Raw genomic sequence first — 24,949 nt, 5'->3', positions numbered from 1 at the left:
TATGTTAACCCCTAAAAAAATAGGGCTTATGCTACTATTTATGGTAGCCACTTAATGCACACCGTACCTCCTGTGGCACGCTGCAATAAACATTGCGATAGTACTACACTACTATAGTGCACAGCCTTTAGTAATAGGCCTACATTATGACTTGGTCCTTGCCATTCTGGTAACAGCTCATTTATAATGCTGTGTCTTAAGGGGTTAAGCATAACATCTGAAACAAACAAATGTGATCAAAATGAAAGGTGCTTTTTTTAACGTCACACCACCTTGACATTTGAACAGGGATGTGTAGACTCTCTATAAGTACTGCACACTACACATACAACTACTTATCAGGATATTGTTTTGGGCTTTCACCTTTATTAAAAGAGGACCGAGGCAGAAACTCATTAACCAAGCCATGAGAAAACACAGTAGAGCAGTAACACCCGAATAGATCATTTGAGATCTGTGTGGGGTTGTGGTGATGCACTTCTAACCAGGGAATTCAGACATCTTATCTTATGTAGACCTTCATAACAAAGTCTGTAGTGATCGTAGCTTCTTTGGAGGTGGGCCCCCTGGCTGGCCTGTTCACTCTTTTCTGAAAAGATTAAATTACCTTATAACGAAACTGCTACAGCATTGCAGAGAATACAAAGTAAAAACACAAGTGCATGACATTGCATAGTTGAAACCCGAAACACCCAATGATCGCGGGAGAGTCACTGAAGATGTGTCCAGGTTGCACCACGAGGTGTATTGCAAGTCTAGATTAGTTAGGCCTACTCAGTGTTGAAGTCACCTGTGTTGACACTTGAAAGGAATTTGTGCACATTTTTACCTCCACTTTTTCTTACAGATACAACATTGCTCCACAATGCTCCACAGTCTCTAATGGCAAAGCAATGGCAAAATGATTATGCAACACATTTCGTCTGGTCTGACATGCGTTTGTTGTGCACAGGAGTGACAGGAATGAACTAAGCAAAATTTCAGGTCTTTGGTCTTTTAAGGTCTTTGTTAGTGAAGTCATTTCTACAATGGCAACTGTTTTCATAAAGTGTCATTTTCAATTTCCCGACAGTGGTCATTTTGAAGGACCTTGCCCCAATACTTCCACCCACTGGAGAATTTGGGGAATGGATATCGATGTGTGTCAATGAAAATAGCTAAGATAGTTTGTTAAGATTGCAAGTAAACAGAAACAAACATTTGGAAGACAGAACAACAAATTCTAAGTGAAGTCACATTTTCACCCCCCCACAACAGTTCAGCTTCATCAGTTGGCGTGTTCAGGGCTGTGCTTGTTACTTCCTGAAACTGGACATGCTGGGAGCGGGTTTGTTGTCACTACTGTTTATGACTTTAAACTGTGTCGGGAATGTTAAATGTACTGGAGATACTATTGCGTGCATATTATGATCGCAGTTTGGGGGCGGATGGGTTTATTTCATATTTGTAAACGCTGCCAGCATTGTTGTGCAAACTGGGGCATATATTTTAAAACTAACCTTCCCAACACTGGGAATTACACTTCTCCTGTATGGATTCCCTGGGATTCAATTTCAATTGAATTGTCTCCACCCCTAAAGGATGTAGACTTGATTTGAATTTGAATTACAGGAAATGAAATTCAAAATGGAACTGAAACTCACTTCAATTCAGGAAGTGGATGAACACACAACTTTGTGTTTTCAAAACAATAATAATAAAAAAACAAGTCTGACACGCGGACAACAGATGCGTCCGTCTATGCCAGTGGTTCTCAACCTTTTTACTCAACTCTGCACGCTTATGGACACAAGAGGGAATCACAATTCAGAAACACATCGCGGAGGGACGGAGGGAAGGAGGGACGGACGGACCAACGGACGGACAAAGCCTCTTATAGAGATGCGTGAGACGCATCTAAAAACAGTGTAACATAGTACAATAGCCTTAAAGGGACACTGTGCAGGAAATGGTCAAAAAAGTAACTGCAGCTATGCTGCTCATTGAAACTGGGCTGCCTATTGACAAATTTGATCTTTACATGAAAGTTAACTAAGCAATAAACAAATATTTTCTAGCAGGGCTTTTTGTGAACGGGGAAATAGGGGCGCTCCACCCTCATACCTCCTCGGGTGCACCCTCATACTTTTTTTTTAATATATATAAATTGCTTTTTTGAGTGCCCCTAGTAAATTTCTCAGTCATGGGGGCCGCAACCTGCCATGATGCTCCCTCATGCCAAAAATTCCTAGAAAAAGCCCTGTTCTAGTATGGTCTAAGTACAGTAATTTTTGCAGCTAAAAATGGCTATTTTTGGAAATTCAAAATGGCGGACCATGGAGAAGATCCCCCTTTTCGTGTATGAAAAGTGCAAAAAAAGTTCATTTTCCAGTCATAATGAACACTTAAGCTTAGAATTGCTGGTGGTAAGTATTCATGAAAATGGTAACATTAGTGAATGGGCATGAATTCTGGAAATAAACAACTAAAAATCTCACACAGTGTCTCTTTAACAAAAATAGATAATGCTAATAAGATTTAGCTACAAATGTATACAGCATTCAAAATGATGGCCTACAGAGGACTTTCACACTTCTTATTTTTTACGTACCAAAAATGAATGTAAGTATTACCACCTGTCTACAGCAAATAGAGAATGGTATTGTACTAACTCAAAAGGGACGCTAAAAAAACCCAAAATTCAGATAATGGGATACCTAAATAATAGCCTACCTAAAGCACTGCTAGGAAGCGGCCCAACAGGTGACCTAACCCACCTTGCAGTGCTCGGAATAGACATGTGCTGATAAATATACAGCACCATCTAGTGTTAGTAATTTGTCATTACTTTGAATTTCTTTTAATTTGATGGGCACAGACACAATTAAATGTATTTCCAAACACAATACAAAATACCCAGCTCTAAAATGTTACAAATATGTTGTTACAAAATACATAACAGTAACTGTATCAATAATCAAATTTTCAAATACACAAAATACAACAGAAACTGTGACCATCACTAGGGATGTGGGTGTGTTCTGACTTTCGTGCAAATGAGTCTGGCTATTTGGTGTAATGGTTAGAGCCCCAGCTTTGCATGCCAGAAGATCCAGATTTAAGTCTCAGCAGGGAAACTCGATTTCCCTTCGCTACACAAACAATTGGCTTGTATGGCAAGACCAACAATAACAATTCAATTCACTTACACAATAAAAGGTAGGCCTACTTTAAACCACATCATTATTGAACAAACAATAATGTTCAGTTCATGTAATTATGGAGAAGGCTGTGTAAGCAATGGGCTACTTGGCACAACTAGCTTTAAAAAATGGCACAGATATGTCAAGGTCTGTATGTGAGTTCAATAAACAAGAAAGTGTAGGCCTACCTTCTAAATCAGTGGTTCCCAATCTATGGGTCGGGACCCAACTTATGGGTCGGCAAAGATCCACAGGGGGTCGCGGAGCCCTCTTGATTTTAAGGGGTTTCGTTTGAAATATATATAGCCCATGCTGAATAAATGACAATTAACTAATTAACTAATAAATGCATAGAAGGAGCAAATTGTAAGTTAAAAATGTTGACCAAAGACGAATTGAGGAACAAAATTAATTTTCCCAGGAAACAGAGGGCATCTTGTGACTCTGTCTCGTGCTGGTGTTACCAAAGCTTACAATAGTAAAAACATGGGTCCCTTAAAGGATAACTGCGGTATTTTCAACATTAAGCCTCATTTCCGAGTTGTCTGCAATGTTCTAGAACTCCCCTCACCGTTTTTTTTATGTTTACTGCTGTCTTGGGTATTTGCCAAATTTTGATTCATCACAACCTGCTTCAGAATAGAGCTCTTCAGCGTTGACGTCAACTTGTATGCGGCGTTTGGACTACCGGTTCCATGGCGATTTTTTACATTGCAAAACGCCATAGAGATTCAGGTTTGGCAAAAATATAAGTTGCACGGCAACAACGAACATTAGCGTGTCCCCGCATCCCTTTCTCATTAGTGGAACGGATCGTATCATCATGTTGGTGTATTCACATGTTAAATCATGACGATTATAATTCAATATTGCTAACCCCTTTCTGATCATTAAAACTTCCGAACTACATACTTTCCTTTGGTTGCCATGGGTACAACCTTCCGCACGTACATGCCGTTAGATACAGGCGCCGCTTCTGTAGTCGCCAAAAGCTTCCGGGTTTAGCATATGGACGCAACATCGTATTTATGTCGAAGTTTGACACAAAATGATCAACCATGTCATACCTACAGCCTATTTTTAACACCCTCGACAGTTTGCGGGGGTTCGCTAAGCGCGTGCTTGCACTCGGAGCTTATTTGAAATTTACCCCTATTCATTCCCAATGGAGGCCGGAAGCCGATAGGAACCAGGACGCCCTTAAATGCTAACATGAAAGACTACAATCTACTACATGCTTCCGCTTCCGCTGAAGAACTCTATGGCAAGTCGCCTGCATGTCCGACCACGTCCTTAAAAGCACCAAAAACATACATTTTCAAATATATCAACTCACCGAATTAGTTACTGGTTTTCAATGGTAATCCATATCAAATTTTGTTGCGAAAAGATGCTTCTGTCGTGTTTAATTTGACATGTTGTAAATCCCATTGAGTTCTATTGAAGACTGGATGCTCGTTGATATTACTCCGCCACCGAAACCGGAAAGAGGACATGTTGTAGTTGTAGTTTGTAGTACAGATACGAATACAACAAAAATAAAACAAATAATACTAAGAAATTTACAAAGAATATATAATCTGCTCCTCCAACTTTCCAACACAGTCTCTTAGTCGAGTGCAGTTATGGAAAAACACCACCCAACCCTAAAAAAATTCTAACAAAAGGTTTCTGAGCTGTTTTGTGTAGTATTAGGTGTCCTTAATAACATACTAAAAGTCTACTCAAGTCTGACTTCAGGAAAGGCCTCATTTTCAAGATGGACGCCACCGGGCCCTTCAAATTACTGTAAGATGACTGTGTGACATAAGATTACAGTGAAATGATCACGAAAAGTGTTTTTATACATGTTTTGACCATGTCATATTCTAATTACAATATTACCTTGATAGATAAGTGGTTCTAAGTACAATTGGATGGTTTTGTAGGATTTTTTTTATCAGAAACATTGGGTCATTTCACGTGAAATCAGACACTTTGGGACCCGACCAACACGGATTTCAATTATACTCTGTGTGCCTGTTTAGTAGCAAGGTAGCACCCCAGAACTGCATTTGTGTGAATCTGACACCAAACAGAAACAGACTAGCGAAGGTTTACATGTGAGGGTAGGACACTATACATTACATTCAGCCTTGATTATATCAGTCAGTGTTAGTCACAAAAAGATGTCTGTGGTGTTGTTTGAAAGCTCTTTTTGGCTCTACAAATTACACAAACAGCATGGAACACAACAACCCTCAGTATATGAATTATCATAAATTGAAAAATTAAAAATGTAATATCAAAAAAACGTATATTTTTAAAATGGCCAGTTCCTCGTCTAAACATAGCCTGCAATGTCATGAACAACACCTGAAATGCTGGTGTTTATTCATTTCAGAGACAATGGGACTAAAAAATATGGCATCATATAAATCACCTAGTAATAATATGGTGATACCATAGTAATATCACATGACAGCATGTCTATTGGAATATGTGAAGGATGGAGATTGGTCCATGAGGATGCAGGAAGTTCAGTTTCACCTCTCCAGTGCTCGGCATACATTCCTCAACCACATGCTAGCACTAGTTGCCATCATATACAGCTTCAACATACCCTTTGATGCTTGAACATTTTTAAAAAAATCCTTTACTGAGCTTATTCTTTCAACCCTGCCTTCTCTGAATGCTTAAAATGGTCTAGCTTCCACTGTGTCCATTGACAATGGGCAGAAGCCAAGTAGTTTTTGAGTAGGCCTACCTGGTATAGGGACCGACATGGGTGCAGGGCCCACCGGGAAAATGCCCGTTATGCCAGATGGCATGTCCAGCCCTGTCCCTGACACTACTCTATTACTACTTCATTACAACTCATTTCAACCTTTATGTCCCATTATCTCTGAAATGAATAAAGAACCAAACACCCCATTTTCAGGTGTTGTTTATGACCTTACAGGCTATGTTTAGACAAGAAACCAGCCATTTTAAAAAATGTTTTTTTTTTATATTCAATTTTTAACTTTTCAATGCATCATAATTCATATTCTGAAGGTTGTTGTATTCCATGCTGTCGAGCAATTTGTAGAGCCAGAAAAGAGCTTTTAAACAACACCTCAGACATCTTTTTGTGACTTACACTGACTGATATAATCAAGGCTGAATGCATATGTGTCCTACTCTCACATGTAAACCTTTGCTAGTCTGTTTCTTCCTTAATATTGATGTCAGATTCACAAAAATGCAGTTCTGGGGTGCTACCTTGCTACTAAACAGGCACAGCAAGTATGATTGAAATCCGTGTCGGTCGGGTCCCAAAGTGTCTGATTTCACACGAAATGACCCCATTTCAACTGCAGGGTCTTAAAATAACAGTGTGTATGACAAAACACCCTACTCCGAAACAGTATTTGAAACAAAAGCTTTCTATTAGCTGTTTTGTGTACTATAGGGTGCCCTTAATAGCATAGTAAAAGTCTACAAAAATCTGAATATTACAAAGGTGTAATTTTGAAGATCGCGTCTAAAATGGGCATGAAGCTCTTAAATTAGTTAATTGACTTGGCCACAGATTCCATGTGTTTCCTGTAGACCCTTAATGCACGCCGTTCCACCAGTGCAACGCTGGAATAGTTACTGAAAACTTCACATCCATAGTACTGCTCCACTATGACAGTGCAAATGGCCTTTAGTAATACATTATGACTTGGGGCATTGCCATTCTGGTAACAGGTAATTCAACATCACACATTTTTGGTGTTGGCAAATAGACAGCTTTTCACAAAGTTGTCGATGGGAACTCTACCCTCAAGTCATGTGCCAATTTGTTTTTGATGACAAATCAAGACAGCACCACAATACAGGACCACATGGGTGCCGCTAGGGGGGGAAAGATGTTACAAATTCTAAGGGCCCAAGCACTGACAAGGGCCCTTAAGGGGCCCAAAGTTCGAATCTTTCATAGGTCCCAAAATTTCTGGTGGCGCCCCTGCAGGACCATGGGTCCAAGGCAATGGCAGTGCGGTTTGGTGGTAAGAGTACGGATTCACTTGCTTCTCTGCGTTACCACATCTTCAGCAGGAAGCTTGTTACCACTAAATCTGTTCTTACCCCAGAACGACTGCCCCCGACTGAATGTTCCACCAAATTCCTCTCACTCAGAACTTACTTTCAGGTCCAGTGAACTAGGGAACTTGTGGACAACCACTTCCTGTCAGCTATGACCAGCAAGCCTGCTGCCCCTAATAGTCTCATGAAGATGATCCACTGTAACCGCACAAACCCAACGGTGCAGTTATAAGGCATATGGACTACTGCTTGTGGATCATGTCAAGTTGGCAATTGCAATAAGCCTCAGTGGGAGGAAGAATGTGATGGCTAGCGCATCTTTTCAAGGTCATTGAAACAAAAAAGAAATAATAGGAAAGAGCTGCAGAATATACATCAAAATGTTTCTGTTCAACATTCAGGTCACAATGTAAATATGTTTTTTTTTTTTTTAAACAAATGTCCAAAAAAAGAAAAATAAGAAAAAACATTAAACAAAAAAAAAAACAAAAAAAATGGAACAAACAACAACAGAAGAACACACACACACAAGGGTTTGAGCGTACACATGGTGGCCCTGTTTTGACCAATTGTACAGTACCACACAGTCCTAATTAATTTGTTTTATATTAAATTGTACTCCTAATTGCATACTTATCAAGCAAATGTACTAACTACAATATTACATGGTCAAAACATGTTTGAAACACCACTATTCTTTGTCATTTCAAGTTAATTCTCATGCCGCAGTCCTTTTAAGGGCCTGGCGGCAGCCATCTTGAAAATGAGGCCTTTCCTGAAGGTTGATTTTGGTAGACTTTGAGTATGTTTTTAAGTACATCTGATACAACTGGAAACCACTGAGAAACCTTTTGTTAGAATTTTTGGGGTCAACTCATATCTGCACTTGACTATCTCTCTGGTGTACCGATTACTGACTGCCTAGTTTCTCTATTAATTTACATGCTCAAGGACAATGAGCAATCGACATCAATGGCGCCATCAAGTGGTGTGGAGTGTAGCACATCAGATTCAACTGCTAAAAGGAAGTTTATCCACGGCTGTGTGAAGGCTAAGAAAATAGTTCGTGCATGAACGAGCTGCCAAATAAAACATGACAGAAGCATCTTTCCGCAACAAAATTTGATATGGATGACCAGTGAAGACCAGTAACCACTCCGGTGAGTTGATATTTTTGAAAATGTAAGTTTTTGGTGCTTTTAAGGACGTGGTCGGACATGCAGGCGACTTGCCATTCTGAAGCAGGTTGGGATGAGTCAAAATTTGGCAAATACCCGAGACAGCAGTAAACATCAAAAAAACAGTGAGGGGAGTTCTACAACATTGCAGACAACTCGGATATGAGGCTTAATGTTGAAAATACCGCAGTTATCCTTTAAGGAAAAAGTTTGGGAACCACTGTTCTAAATTATGTTTATGCATCTTCCAAAGCTTCACTAATGCACTAATGCCTTAGAGTGCCATCTAGTGGGTGATGCATGGTGCAGCTTTAGTAATGATCTCGGTTGCACCTTTGCATGGCAATTTCCATTCTTGGTGAAATTTGATCAAAAATGTCATTTTTCAATCCTACAGCATACATTCAATAATTCTGAATTTGAGGCTGTTAAAGCAACACTCCGTTTTTTTTGACACAGGACCTCATTTCCGAGTCAGCCAGAGTGTTAGAAGTGTGTCCAGATCGTTTTTTTAAAAATTCAAAATACAGGGGGGGAGAAAGAATTTTGATACACTGCCATGAATACACAATGCAAAATACAATTTTTTGTTTTGAAATGTATTTTAATTAGATGTATTCGAGATCCTGACTATCCCTGCCACCACCTAGTGTCCGTATTATGTCATTGCTTTGAATTTCTTTCAATTTCAAAGAATTTCAATTTTGATTCCTGCAATTCAAATTTGAATTGCAATTCCATTTCCTGTTTGGAATTTCAATTCAATTCATATTGAAATTGAAGAATTGAATTGGAATTTTTTGGGTCATTCTCATTTCAATTCAGAATTTCGTACAAGCCTGCTTCTGACTACATGGCTTCTGAGTTCATTTCTCTGTGCAAAGGCCTTTCCACATATGCTACACTGGTATGGTCTTTCTCCGGTATGAACTCTGTAGTGAACCTTTAGATCACGCTTGTCTCTAAAGGTCTTTCCACATGCGCTACACAGATATGGTCTTTCTCCAGTATGGACTCTGTCATGGATTTTAAGGTCATTTTTCTGCGAATAAGCCTTTCCACATGTACTACACACATAAGGTTTCTCTCCTGTATGGGTTCTCTGGTGCCTGTTGAAATTTCCTTTCTGTGAAAATCCCCTTCCACATGTGCTACACTGGTAAGGTTTTTCTCTAGTGTGAGTTCTCTGATGCACTGTGAGTAAATATCTCGCCAAAAAGTCCATTCCACACATGCTACACTGATAACGTTTTTTTCCAGCATGAATTCTCATATGAATTTTGAGATGACCTTCGGATACACAGGCCTTTCCACACGAAGTACAAGGAAACAGCTTTTCTCCAGTGTGAGTTCTCAGGTGACTTTTGAGGAGTCTTGAATGTGTAAAGCCTTTTCCACATGTGGTGCACTGATAAGGCGTTTGTCCACAGTGGGTTCTCCGATGGGTGTATAGACTGGATTGATGTACAAAAGCCTTTCCACATGAACTACACTGGTAAGGTTTTTCTCCAGTATGGATTAACTGGTGACTTTTGAGATGACCTGAGCGTGCAAAGCCCTTTTGACATATGCTACACTGGTAAGGCTTTTCTCCAGTATGAATTCTCTGATGAATTTTGAGGTACGATCTAGATCTTAAGACCTTTCCGCATGTAGGACATTGACATGACTTGAAACCACCTGTAGTTCCAATGGCCTTTCCACGTGTCATAGACTCAAAAGGCTTCCTCACAATGTGAGTTTTGTGGTGCATTCTTAAATTACTTCTGTGTTTGAATGCCATCCCACAGGTAATACACTTAAAAGGTCCGTCAGCTCTCTGGTGTACTTTGATACATTGCCTTTCAGTAAAGGTCTCTCCACACTCAGAATAATCATAGGGCGGTTTTCCTCTTCTTTTCTCCAAGGTTTGGCACATTGTCCTAAATTGCTTCCTTTGTGGATCCCCTGCAATGAAAAAAACAAAACAATTACCAAAGGCAACACAGTTTTGTTTGAATAATTAATCACATTACGCAACTGCTAAATTATGACTGAAATCGCTTGAGTAAACAGACAGAAGAATTACAATCAATTTAAACACCTACACGTATAAGGAGCATGACAATTAGACAACTCCATACAGACTGATCTCAGAAATAGGTCAATATTGCACCCTACGATCTTCACTGATTCTGTGTCAAATGTACCTGTAGGTCCAAGAGTGTTGTTTGCGTCTCTCCAAGTCTCCATATAATGACTAGATAACAGGATGTTGGATTCGATGTGACCATTACTAAAAGCTACCTTCCAAGATATTTTTTTCAATCTTCCAGCAACGCAGGTTATCGAGTAACCAATTGGAATGCAGAGTTCAGATGATTGACAGTATTTCTTGCTTTTGCAGTGGCAGTTATACCCATGGGAACGTTTAGCAAAATGAGTGAGTGAGAAGCGAGTAACGTGTGTGAATGTAGCTTACGCATGGTCATCACTAAAAGTATGGGTGTGCTCTGACTGTCATGCCAAGGAGCTTGTTTGTGTGGTGTAACAGTCAGAGCCCCAGTAGGCACCCCAGAAGGTCAGGGACCCTAGCACGGATTGCAGGGCAGCCTGGTATGGGAGAAACATGGTGGATGATATGTGAGGGACACCATGAGTGTGTGAGGTGTACAGAAGGGGAAGCCAGTGTGATGGAATGGCCATCAATGGGGTTGTGGGTGCGCTCTGACTGTCAGGTAAAGAAGCCTGGCTCTTTGGTGTAGCGGTCAGAGCACCGGTTTAGTACATAAAGCTGGAGTTCGAGTCCAGACATTAGTCTACACCCTGTTGCTATAGTGATGATCTGAGGGTGCTTGAGCAAGGGGTCCATCATCACTATCAAAATCCCCGCCCTCGGAATAGAAGGTGGAACAGTCCCCCCAAAAGTTGATGGGCCTTGGCTCACAGCAGGGAAACGTTGTCATTTTCTCCACAGAGGCTGGGTGGGGGCAGTTGTTTATACGATATATTGTAAGGGGGACACTTTAATAGGCCTACTTATTGGACACGATTTGGATATTATCACTGCCCTGTTGCGGACAAAAAATGCCTGGACATTCAGGCTATTTATAGCTCGAGTTGAGGTGAAAAATTTAACCCATCAAAGTGACGAGTGGGGTTGACAAAATTCACGCGTCAAAATCAAAATCTACCCGTCAGTGGAGGGAGGACGGGTGCTTATTTCCATCCCTGGTGTGGCATCACCATGGTATGGTCTCAGAAAGCTTTACAAATGCATGATTAATATTACATAAACATTGGATAAAAGATAAGATAATAGTACACAAAATTACATAAGTAGAAAATAAATGATCAGTCAGAAATCAAAAGTGATTCAAATTTCAGGTTGAAAATTAAAATACAATTGGCTAACTAAAATAATCAGAAAATGTTTTCAGCCTGGCCTTATAATTGTCCACAGAGCCAGCATCCCTAATGACACGTGGGAGGCCATTCCACAGTGTTGGGGCACGGAAATCAAATGCCCTATGACCTGCTGATTTCTTGTGCACTGAAGGGATACTTGGAAGACCAGCATTTGCAGAGCACAGTGGGCGTGCTGGTATGTAGGGCTTAAGGAGCTCACTTAAAGCGATGGTTCGGAGTAGATTCACCCTAATGTCATTTGAACCGTGACATCCATCCAGTAGCCCACCCGAAGTGTTTTCTGACTTGGGCGAACATTAGCAGAGTTACCGAGTTATTCAATGATCATTCCGAATAGCTTGGCACAAGCGCAAATGGATACTGGGCAGTATCTCTAAACTTACCCCACAAAAATCACATGTCATGACACCAAACTTCTGCAGTAGCACAAATATGGTCTGTACTCACGAAACGAAGCATTTGGAAGTTTGGAAATAGTCCAGGAGTTTATTATTATCAACACAAGCCGAATAGCTTCTCTGCTGCTAAAGCTGCGCCAACGTTACTTCCGTCATCTAAGACAAGCATGTAAGAGTCCTCAACGAAGCTCATAATATGCACAATGAAAAGTGATTTCAGCATCAGTATTGATAACGAAAATCCTTGTCTAATTGATAGTAGGTAACATTTGAAATATCTTTTAAGTATTGCCTTGAAAATATAAGCCTTAATCACAATTCAGTGAAAACTTTTTTAACACTCTCGTCTGGAACTTTGTTGAAGACTTTTACGGGCTTGTCTCATATGACGGAAGTAACGTTGGCACAGCTTTAGCAGCAGAGAAGCTATTCAGCTTGTGTTGATAATACTAAACTCCTGGACTATTTCCAAACTTCCAAATGCTTCGTTTCGTGAGTACAGACCATATTTGTGCTACTGCAGAAGTTTGGTGTCATGACATGTGATTTTTGTGGGGTAAGTTTAGAGATACTGCCCAGTATCCATTTGCGCTTGTGCCAAGCTATTCGGAATGATCATGGAATAACTCGGTAACTCTGCTAATGTTCGCCCAAGTCAGAAAACACTTAGGGTGGGCTACTGGATGGATGTCACGGTTCAAATGACATTTGGGTGAATCTACTCCGAACCATCGCTTTAAGTAGGCTGTGACCAGGGCTCGAAATTAACTTTTTTCCTTTGTGTCCCGCAATGGTCCCGGATTCCACTTTGTATTGTCCCGAATGTAACCAGAAGTGTCCCCATTTTTTTTGCGCCTAAATAAGTGGTAAATTATGTCCACGTTAAATTTCATGTGTGACTATGATTTTTTTTTTTTTTGCAGTGCAACTGTGAATTCAGGTTTTTAAGAAAAAACGAGGGTGTGTTAAAACATCTGTGCCTTGTATAGAAAAATGCCTTGAGTAACCGTGCACTTCGTTTTTCAAGAATATATGAGCATGGTGATATGAGGAAATCTGCATTCAATGACATTATATTTGTCAAACTGATTGCTTATGCACCAATATAGCCTACCCATCATGTAGGCTATTATAGACTCTATTGCAGCCAGCCTGTTACTCTGTTGTAGCCTATTTAGCCTACAGAAAAAACAGCTTTCATTTAGTCTACTACATATCAATAACAATTCAGTGTCTGTTTAGCTTTAGTTAAAAAGTGGCAATAGTCTAACCTAGTCTGACTTTGGCCACTGGTTGTGATGGGCATGCCAGTGGAAGATAGCCAGGCCGTGCCCTCCTAGTGATGCAACAGCTTCAGCCAGTCTCGAAGAGATGTGAAAGTCGATGATAATCAGGCTAGGTGGAAGAAGATGCGGTAGGTTTTTGGGCCGCATTAGGAGTATGACAACGCATTGCAAGACGTTTCCTTTCCGCTTTAAATTCACATGACATTGACATTTTGATAACCTAAAAATAAATGCACAAAAGAAAAAACTACGACCGCACACTTTCGAGAAAGAGAGGGAGAGAGGGAGGGAGGGGAGAAAGAGAGGGATTGGAGAGAAACAATGCGCTGGCAATGCTGTACAATTGAAGCGCGTTCTTCGTGCTTGTAATCAAAGAAGTCAAGGTGGACTTTTTCCCTTTTCAATTTGACCTTGGCTACTAGGCATTTCTGCTTTTACCAGCACAGAAACAATAACACGGATACTTCAACATTAATTAAATAACTGCGTTTGTATGACAATGTTCAGAATATAGCGCCTTCATTTCCAGCCACATTTGAATGAAACTGCTTGACGTTCTTGGCTAACAACTAGGCTACCCCTGTTAGCTTGCTTGCCGTTTCCCAAACTATTTGTTACTGGAAAGTAATTTACAGGCAGTTTCTGATATGTATGAATGGGGGTTAGAACTAATCTACTTAAGAGCCAGCTCGCGTTTCTGGTGTTTTGGGCGGATAAGCACGCGACAGGTGGCAACAGTCTAGCCTACTGCGCATCGTTTTGGGCTGTTGCTTGCTTACCTGAAATATTAGCAAAACCAAACTCCATTCCTCTCACAGCTTAACCATGTCTACCGGAATATATCCTTATTGGCTTGCAAAATCAACAATCCAGAGCCCGTTTTCTCTGAGAGCATTTCTAATTCAGGGTGAAATGGCATAACCAACGGGACTACCTCTCAGTAGCAGTCGCAGCTGAGAAATCTTAATCAACATTCTAGAATACAATGCGGAGGGTTATCGGAAAGTTTTCTGTTGCTATTTTCGATGATGGTTGGTGTTGAGTTAATGTCCCTGTGTAATGGCTTTGCAAATATAATAGCCTACTTTTAGAATCTTTTCATTTATATTTTTGGACGGTCCCGGCATTGTCCCAGAAATTATAACTTTGTGTCCCCCCAACATTTTTTGTGGTCCCCGGGACGTCGGGACACCGTTAATTTCGAGCGCTGGGCTGGACCAAGATTATTTAATGCTCTGTATGTAAGGAGGAGGATCTTGAAATCAGCCCTTGCTTTTATAGGCAGCCAGTGGAGAGAGGCAAGACTCCTTGTTGTGCTTGCTGGAAGGCCAGAGAACAGTGCATTGCAATAATCCAGCCTTGATGATACTGACGCATGCACAAGATTTTCTGCATCCTGGAGAGACAACATGGGTCTAATCCTGGCAATATTTCCAAGATGCTAAAATGCATCTAGTGACAGCTTTGATGTGGGGCTGGAAAGTAATAGAGTCGAATATGATGCCAAGATTTCGAACTGCTGGACTACTGTTGATAATACAGTCATAAACTCTCAAAGACAGTTCATCATATGTAACATTTCCCTGGGTGGGTTTCACAGTGAGTAGCTCAGCTTTGTCAGCATCCAGGAGTAGAGAGTTCTTACACATCCATTTCTTAATCGATAGACATGCTTGCAAACTTATAATCTTAGACAAGTTGACAAGTTGCAAATTGCAACATTGTGAATTTCTGGAGGGACTGATCAATACTGATGCTGAATTCACTTTTCCTTGAGTATATAAGTTTCGATGAGGACCATAACAATTAACAATTATTTATTTTTTATGCTTATCAAATGTATGGAACGTATGTATTGTTGGTGTGAGCTGTACGCCAGGAGCAGATGGGCAGTGAGACTGGCCACTCACTGTTGGCCCACCGGCTGGAGTTGGCGGTGTTGTGGTTCAGGGCCGAAACACCGCAGAGAAGGCTGGACACCACCTGACGACATCTGCTTCAGTCATACGGCTACAGCTACCTGCGAAGGTGGTTGAGGAAGGCACCTCCTGTGCATTATGAATGTGTATTCCCTATGTTTGTCTAGTAATTGATACAATAAAGATGTTTGTGTCAAGGGTCCTATTTTCTCTCGCTGACCCATGGGCACCGGAGGAGGTGCGACATGCAGCAATGCCCAGCAGGTATTAACAGCTACCTGTACAATCCTGAACGTTTCTCAAATGGCATAGTTGACCCACCTCCATTGGTTTGCTACTGGACGCGGCCAGAAAAGGCTGTGCCGAAGTTTAAACATTTTCTTAAGCCCAATACATCTCAGCTTAAACAGCGTCACTGAACTACCCAGGGCCGTTAGACCTGCTCAAAGTTGATTGGTCTTGAATTGCTCTTTTCCTGACTAATTTTGCAGCGCCGAAGTTAGCAACATTAGGAGGGCATAGCCTGGCCAGTCATTTACACAATAGGTTTAAAAATGTGAATCGCAGTGAATGGTTGTTTTTAGAAAACATACTTGTACGAGTACGGAGATTGTAGTGAGGTTCCTCCACAGTGTCCTCTGAAGTGTGTATTCCTCCATCTTTCTCTTCCTCCTCCTCTTCTTCTTCTTCTTCTTCCTCCATCTCCTCCTCCTCCTCTCCTTCGTCGTCCTCCTCCTCTTCTTCTTCTTCTTCTTCTTCCTCCTCCTCCTTAATCTCCTCCTCCTCTTTTAATGTTACACAGATCTGCGCTGCTGGAGAAAACAGATCCAGTCAGACTTAAAGGAATTATCCGGAGTTGGAACAAGTTTGCCTCATTTTTGCATGTTTGGGATGAAATACAGTCACTCTAGTGCAAAATCAAGGCAAAAGGATGCGTTTTCAGAAAGTTTGATAATATCACGTTAGCCTCGTTAGCCATATCAGCTATGCAATATGAAATATGCGGGCATCGTTTTTCGGCGGTTACACACATTTCAAAAACACAACATTTTAAAGTCTTGCACAGCTCAAAACAACGTCACACTTACCTCGTAATATGTTGAGGGTATCCACACATAAACCGAAGTGTCCAAAGTCCTTCATGTATTCTTGAAAGGTCTGCAGAATGTGTTTTGTGAAGCTACTACCTTGAGAATATCTAAATTACGGTCAAGACAACTATTTGACACTAAAGCCCACCAAGTAGATTGCCGAGTGCGTCGCACCATCAGCTATGATTATTTCCATAGCGAGTAACCACAGCTGATGGTGCGACGCACTCGGCAATCTCCTTTGTGGACTTTAGTGTCAAATAGTTGCATGGCCGTAATTGTAGATATTGTCAAGGTAGTAGCTTCACAAAACACATTCTGCAGACCTTTCAAGAATACATGAAGGGCTTTGGACACTTCGGTTTATGTGTGGATACCCTCAACATATTACGAGGTAAGTGTGACGTTGTTTTGAGCTGTGCAAGACGTTTAAGTGTTGTGTTTTTGAAATGTGTGTAACCGACGAAAAACGATGCCCGCATATTTATATCCCCGAAACGCGGAGCGTCTGGGATGTAATGGTTTCGTGTGCGCCGCCGCCACGTCCGCCGCGTAAGGTCTTTCGTGTTAACGCGATAACTTTTGAACGGATGTTTGGATTTGTCCCAGATTTTTTGGGTGAATGCTCTAGGGCAGGTTCATGAACTGATTCGAGTTTGGAGGTCAACACTTTCAAGATGGCTGAATTCAAGATGGCCGAATTTTTGTTTGGTCCATAACTTCTGACCGGGTGGATGGATTTGTCCCAGATTTGGTGTGTGAATGCTCTAGGGTAGGTTCATGAACTGCTTCGAGTTGGGAGGTCAACACTTTCAAGATGGCTGAATTCAAGATGGCCGAATTTTTGTTTGGTCCATAACTTCTGACCGGGTGGATGGATTTGTCCCAGATTTGGTGTGTGAATGCTCTAGGGTAGGTTCATGAACTGATTCGAGTTTGGAGATCAACACTTTCAAGATGGCTGAATTCAAGATGGCAGAATTATTCTTTGGCCCATAACTACTGACCGGGTGGATGGATTTGTCCCAGATTTTGTGTGTGAATGCTCTAGGGTAGGTTCATGAACTGATTCGAGTTTGGAAGACAACACTTTCAAAATGGCGGAATTTTCATTTGGCCCATAACTTCTGACTGGGTGGATTGATTTGCCCGGTAACACCTTATTTTAATGGTTCAACATTTCAGTGAATCTACCATATTAGGTACAGTGTAATAACCAATGTAACAATATTTAATACCATGTAATACTAGTGTAATACCAGTGTAACAATATGCAATATCAGGTACAGTGTAATAACGAGTGCAACAGTATGCAATACCATGTAATATAGTGTAATACCAGTGTAACAATATGCAATACCATGTAATACCACTTACGCACAAACACATGATGTAAGTAAAAAAATTACATTGTATTAAATATTGTTACACTGGTTATTACACTGTACCTAATGTGGTATATCCACTGAACCATTAAAACAGTATTACCATTTGCCCCATTTTTGCTTCATTTTCACAATAGCCGTTTGGTTTTAAGCCTATGCACGTCATGTCACGTCTGTATGTATCATATACGTTTACGGAATGGTGGACGGGAGTGGTAGGAATGATGGGGGACTGGAAGCGTCGCGTTTCGGGGATATACCTTAAGCAGTCGAAGGCGACTGCACAGGCAGTCTAGTTCATATTGCATAGCTGATATGGCTAACGAGGCTAACGTGATATTATCAAACTTTCTCAAAACGCATCCTTTTGCCTTGATATTGCTCTAGAGTGACTGTATTTCATCCCAAACATGCAAAAATGAGGCAAACTTGTTCCAACTCCGGATAATTCCTTTAAAGCCAACACCTGGCTTAAACACACACACACACACACACACACACACACACACACACACACACACACACACACACACACACACACACACACACATTCCAGCACAGTAAAATCTTACTTTTTTATGTGAAATAGTAACTACTAACTAGTACTAGTAAATCTTACTACTTTATGTGAAAATGTAACTTCCTGTAGCAGCTGGTGAATACATCAAGCATCCAACTGGCCCAGTACAGCGGCATAGAAGCAGAGCATGTTGCCACTGTCAGGAACTCACCTGTTCCTGTGGAATCCACATGTAGATTATTGGAGTCTTCTAGTTTGACGTCCCTAAGAGGTACTGGGCAGTGGGAGGAGAATGCTGCATCCACACGTTCTAGAACACTGGACTCTCCTTCCTCTTCTTTCACTTCCTGTTTCAACTCTACAAACCAAACACACAAGATCTGTTACAAAGGGTGCATCCTCATGCTCCATAATGCACCCCAATCCAATTTAGTAAAATTTGCTGTTGTCTTGTACCTGTAGAGTCTTCCTGTTTGATGTCATGAGGCTCTTCTTCCCTTTTTATATCCTGTCTTGGGAAAATATCCTCTTCAAATTCTTCTTCTTTCAAGCCACAATTCAAATCTACAAACCAAATATCAAGACAAAGTACGTTAACACAGACAGAATGTCTTTGCATCATATTCAGTGAGAAAACAGTGTTGTCATTCAACAGATTTTCAAATAACTGCACCAGAGGCATTCTATTTGGGAGAGACGATTAACTTTACGTTCACCATCTAACAAATCAATAGCACTTGTTTTAATGCAGAGACAACAGTAACATGAAGTTATATCAAAGTGCCCAGAGCGGCTGGGTTGGCAAGACTTACCCATGGTCTGCTGAATTTCAAAGCTGTTTAGCTGCAACAGAACACAGTAGAGTGAATACTTATGGATGAAGTTCTTTTTTTGACACTTTTAGTGACATACCCACACACTAGGGCTGTAACCCCTAGTGGAAAATCCAGTTGAAAACCAGTTGAAAATTCCAGTAGAAAACCAGTAGGAAAAACCATTTGGAAACCAGTTGAAATGTGAACTGGTTTTTACCTGGAAATTGGAACACGTCTACTGGTAGGGTAGCTGGTTTTCTACTGGTTTTCTCCAAACAGCTACTGGTTTTCTACTGGAATTTTCAACTGGTTTTCAACTGGATGTTCTGAAATGGTCTCTACTGGTTTTCTCCAACCAGCTACTGTTTTTTTTTTACTGGAATTTTCAACTGGTTTTCAACTGGATGCTCAATGGGTTATTAATTTAAGTAACTAGTCAGCCTTGCTCAAGCATAGAGGCAGTGAAAATGTTAACAAAAAGTGGCAGTAAGAATTTTGCTTTACCCAAGTTATTGTCACTTATGCAAATTCAATCTCATTATGCAATATCAATTAATAACGACCTCATGCAGACACATACCACACAGATACAGCTTATTTCAAATCGAAAGTCAGTTTATTTAATATGCAATTAAAATACAAATCAATATCCCAGTAGGTATTAAGGGCAAAAAAAAACACATATAGGAAACACACATGACTTCTAACTTAAAATTAAATGATCCTGCCTGAATATTCCAAATTTTGGTTTGGGAGCAGGGCGAATCTGATGGTCTGACAAGGCTGAAGCTAACTTAAAATGACAATAACCTGAAAATACAACACTGACATTCTTACAAACTCAGGCAGCCTCTAACTGAAATGTTAATGAATATAAAAACACTGTCATCCATAAAAGGTGTGTGTGTGTGTGTGTGTGTGTGTGTGTGTGTGTGTGTGTGTGTGTGTGTGTGTGTGTGTGTGTGTGTGTGTGCGCGCGCGTGTGTGCGCGCGCGCGCTACTGGCACTCTCCTTGGTTGTAGAGTCAGGGCAGGGCTCAATATCTCCCTCAGTCAACGTGTCCTTATGGGAGAAGGTGGCAACCAGAGTGACACTAAGGGAAGTGGGGAAAAAAAAGTTTTGATATGTGGGCTGTCAGATTCTTTTAACACATTTGAAACACATACCACGGAAAACAAAATAATACACAACATTAACATAAATGGATCTGATTTAAATAATATTTGAAAAACATTTTGTAGAGATTTATCATATTTTACTGACCTCTAGCAGCTCTAGACAGCTTCCATTCAGCAGCAAAGAGTCCCTGGCCATCTTCTCTGAAAAGCAGAATAATCACATAGAACATGACTGCATCTCTGATTAACACTGTGAGATACACATATTGTTTTAAGTTGAACTAAAATTGTGCATACACACAGTTAATACTAATTTAAATTTCATAAACAGATTCCCATCATAATTCACTGTGCCTGCATATAATCTGGTGCACATGAGCGTGAGCTACTTCACTGGCCTGAGCCCACTCATATTCTTGTGACACACCAAATTTCAAGTCTTATTACAGTATGTATTGCATGTGAGCCAACTGTAATAAACATTTCAAATGATCTCGCAGGCCGAATAAAAGGACTCAGCCAGTTTTGACCCCTGGGCCTTAGTTTGACATCCCTGGTGTAAATGTATGAATGTTTGCTCACTTTTAAAAAACGTTGGTCTTTCTCAGCATTTTCCGACACGGTCAATGTCACTAGACAACTTCCGTCCATCAGCAATCCTGGCCATCTTCTCGGCTGAAAAACAAAATAAAACACACAACATACAGCTCTGATTAACACTGTGAGATACACAGATTGTTTTATCTTTGACACATTAATTTGTTTGTGTAGATTTGTAACATTTTACTCACCTCTACCAACTCTATCTGGCTCCCATCTATCAGCAAGGAGTCCTGGCCATCTTCTTTGCTGCGAAAGAGAGAATAACACACAACATAAACACTATGGTCTCAGGATAAAATATGAAACTTAAACAAATAGATTTTTGACATTAAAAAATACATAGGCTACATTTAGTGTAAATTCATTCAATTCAAGTTTGCTCACCTTCAGAAACCGACTAGTTCCACTTATTTTCAGACATGGGGGTTGCGTACAGTAACAAGACAGCTCCACCCAGCAACAGGGTCTCTGGATATCTTCTCAACTGCAAAGCAAAATATAACACAACATAAACATTAGGCTATTCATCTCTGATAAACAGTGTGAAACAGACTGACATTTGAAACACACATACAACTTTTAAACTTAAACCCACCCAGAAGCCTCCCTCACTTCTGTATTTTGATTTATCTTAGAGATGTACACACAATAATGGGAGCGTACCTATGTTCCCCGGGTCTTATGTTCCCTTGTCTTTGTATGGGAATGGGGAACATAGGACCCTTTTTTCTAAAAAAAAAAAAAAGGGGTAGATGTTCCCCGCATTATGTTTCCGAGTTTTCAAATTGTGCCCTTTCCAAAACCATCCCTAAACATAACCTGTCAGAAATGCAATGTTTCTGAGTTGTACATTTGTGCCCTGACCAAAACTAAGTTATTCCTAAACTTAACCTGTCAGAGGTGCAAAACAACCTGCGCTTTGCCATGCGGCAGCAGCAGTCTACTTGGAAGCAGCGGGGATTAGGACCCTATGTTCCCCGGTAGAGGGGAACATGGGACCTGGGGAACATAGGACCCGGGGAACATAGGGATGACCCCCACAATAATATAGAACTATGTTACAGATTTGCAAAGATCAAGTTCAAAACATGCTTCCTTGACAACCCCCTTTTACATGAACAATGAAAAGGGCAACATGGGTGTATCATTAATGTATATCAAACAACTCTTGCCTCAACAAAGTAACATTTGTTGCTAGCCCGTTAGCATGTATGCTAGCGGCATTTTAAAGCAGAGAAAAGTAGCTAGTTTTTTCCTCTGGTGTTAGATACCATACAGTGACAGTGTTAACTGGACATGTTATGGCTAAACTTATATCAAAACGAATTCATAATGAAACAGAGTTCGTTTCTACAGTAAGTCAAGCACCCAATGAAGCAGACATTTTGCAACAAACTTGCAAACAAACCATGATTCTTGTTGTTAACCCGTTAGCATAACGCTAACCGTTAGCATAATGCTAACGGCATTAGTAAACCAGACTGCTGGTGTTAACTTCAGATGCCACTGATGTAACTCGAACAGGACATGTTATACACTTAAAAACGAGGTTACATTTATAATAGAGTCAATTTCTAACAAGAAAATAAGCTCCCAACGAACTGAACATAGCTGTGAAGTGGCAGTGGGACCTACCATAACTGTGTGTAGTAGGCCTATGCGAAGTCATTTCAAATCACTAGAATAGCAACCATAAACATTACAACGGTTTTGCTATCCCCTGTCATTACGTATTGAAATTATGAAAAAAATGACACGATGGGACTAAAACAATGAACTTACCTTACATAGGGCTATAATTTCACCGACTTCTTGAACATTTTCTGGCCCATATTGTCAGTTGAAATTTGAAACGATCTTTCACGGCCATCAGAACAGTCTCGTGACCCAATGAAATGGGATACTGGCTGGGTTAGCATTATGGGTTAAAATTACTCAAAACTACCCAACCCGTACCTGACCCAGCGTTTTGGGTTACAAAAATAACCCAACATTTTTCTGAGTGCATATTGGAAATAACTTGTGCATTCATTCAGTCTAGAAATACAGGTTGGAAGTACAAAGTGCACAAGAAAGTTCTATTAATATAAAAAAAATTGGTTTTCAAATGAGTCCAAGAACTAGGTCCTACAGGCCTAAAAAAAAAAAAAAAGGTTGTTGCTGAACATTTCTGATTAATTCAGTTTAAATAGCCTAGGCCAGGTTGAATGAATAATATCAGTATTATCATTATAATATCACCATGCCAATTTAGAAATAGGCCCATGTATGTTTCAAACTAGATATCATAAAATCTACATCCAAAACAAATATTGTATTTACAGATAAAATGTGGGTTTACAGTGTTGACAAATGCCATTTAAGGACTTTCCTGCAGCCAATGATAAATGGAAATAAATGACACACCACAGACATTGTGCAGTAATTTGAAAGGCTATTGTTTTGACAGACACGCTGTACCCATTAGCCCATACTGGCTGTGTTGTGATCCATTTGAAACGACACCAGTTACAGATGCAATGGTATCCAAAATCCAAATTCAACACACACCAGTTAAAGGCTAGGCCTACTGGTTTAAACTCAACCGAACTGGTGAGGAGTCTTAATCCAGTAGCTCTAATGGTTCTACTGGTTGTCAGAATGGTATTCCAACTGGACCTAGGAGTCATAATCCAGTAGCTCTAATGGTTCTACTGGATCTGTAATGGTTCTACTGGTTGTCAAATGGTATTCTAACTGGACCTAGGAGTCATAATCCAGTAGCTCTAATGGTTCTACTGGATCTCTAATGGTTCTACTGGTTGTCAAATGGTATTCTAACTGGACCTACCAGTAGAAATGTTCGAAACCAGTTCAAACCAATAGAGACCAGTTCGGACCAGTTCACACCAGTAGAATTCCCATTAGACTTTCAACTGGATTTTACACTAGGGCTGTAACGATACACTCAACTCACAATTTGGCATCACGATTTTTGATCTACGATTCTTAAAATGTATTTTTTGATGATGGTTTATTGGTAGAATAGGTTACAAGAGGTTACTAATAATGTAAAAAGAGTTTCAAAATAAAAATGATATTGATTTTAAGCTTGGAAGCACCATCACATATCATGTGGTTGTTTTCTGGACTGAAGGGTAACAGAACTTTGAAAGGGCGTATCATGATACTGGCTTCTTGTATCACGATACAGTATTGTGACTATGCGTATCACAATTTCTCGATTCGATACAATATCGTTACAGCCCTAACACACACACACACACACACACACACACACACACACACACACACACACACACACACACACACACACACAGTACTACAGCAGTAGGTATAGCATATCACACACACACACACACACACACACACACACACACACACACACACACACACACACACACACACACACACACACACACACACTACTACAGCAGTAGGTGGGTGGTTGACCGGGGAAAATGTCGGACAGACGGGAGGTCGAAACAATGGAGGTTCGGGAGAAACGGGCTGCCTCGAGGAAACGCATTTACAAACAAACCCTTCTCACTAGTACTTGCATGTAGGCTACCGTTCTCAATATACTTGCATGCAACGTTCATGAGTCACATGTGAATCGATTGCAGGCTAAATAACACAAAAGCTTACCACTGCAGTCGGATGGCAACGAGAGTTTAGCAAACTCCAGCGCTCTGCTTCTTCCGATGTTGTTAGTTTGTAAGCAACGTGGTTTACCGCCCCCCCTCTGCACGGATGAAGGAGGGGAAAGCACCAGAGTGACGAAGCACGGCATTCTGGGTCTTGTATTTCACACACAGGTTATCACAGAGTCATGCCTCATATTCATAACATTATATGAAACACTTGTTTTGTTGATGACATAGGCCTAGCTTATAATGGCACACAGCTCTCTACAGCTTAGTGCCCTGACATCAAACAGCCTAAAATACATTGTGAATATGCAGACATAGGCTATTCAAAATGCCTAACCGTGAA

At 40.5% G+C, this 24,949-nt stretch overlaps 1 protein-coding gene and 1 long non-coding RNA gene across 2 annotated transcripts; both read right to left on the bottom strand.

Annotated features, from left to right (window-relative positions):
• Window positions 1–8,974: 8,974 nt before the first annotated feature.
• Window positions 8,975–24,755, bottom strand: LOC134455410 (zinc finger protein OZF-like). The gene is made up of 6 exons (XM_063206438.1): window positions 24,602–24,755; window positions 19,230–19,260; window positions 18,874–18,981; window positions 18,629–18,775; window positions 16,015–16,233; window positions 8,975–10,357 (listed from the first exon to the last, which is right to left on the bottom strand). Exons 2-6 carry the CDS (start codon window positions 19,231–19,233, stop codon window positions 9,222–9,224), a joined length of 1,614 nt encoding a protein of 537 aa, XP_063062508.1. The 5' UTR covers window positions 19,234–19,260; window positions 24,602–24,755; the 3' UTR covers window positions 8,975–9,221.
• On the bottom strand, window positions 20,899–22,779 carry LOC134443957 (uncharacterized). The gene is made up of 4 exons (XR_010033826.1): window positions 22,736–22,779; window positions 21,338–21,437; window positions 21,142–21,199; window positions 20,899–21,025 (listed from the first exon to the last, which is right to left on the bottom strand). It is a non-coding gene; the product is annotated as an uncharacterized LOC134443957 (long non-coding RNA).
• Window positions 24,756–24,949: the final 194 nt, after the last annotated feature.

This window comes from Engraulis encrasicolus, chromosome 1 (assembly GCF_034702125.1).
Source record: "Engraulis encrasicolus isolate BLACKSEA-1 chromosome 1, IST_EnEncr_1.0, whole genome shotgun sequence".
In the NCBI taxonomy this organism is placed as follows: domain Eukaryota; kingdom Metazoa; phylum Chordata; class Actinopteri; order Clupeiformes; family Engraulidae; genus Engraulis; species Engraulis encrasicolus.
Note: the sequence above shows the minus strand (reverse complement) of the source record. Positions and strands in the feature narration are given on the sequence as shown.

Bases quoted from the DNA above. Each gene is read 5' to 3' on its own strand.
- LOC134455410 (XM_063206438.1), bottom strand. The intron at 18,776-18,873 runs GTACAAGACAAC...TTTGGTTTGTAG, and splicing joins CAAACAGGAAGACTCTACAG to AGTTGAAACAGGAAGTGAAA. The intron at 10,358-16,014 runs GTATGTTTTCTA...TTTTCATTGCAG, and splicing joins CAATCTCCGTACTCGTACAA to GGGATCCACAAAGGAAGCAA.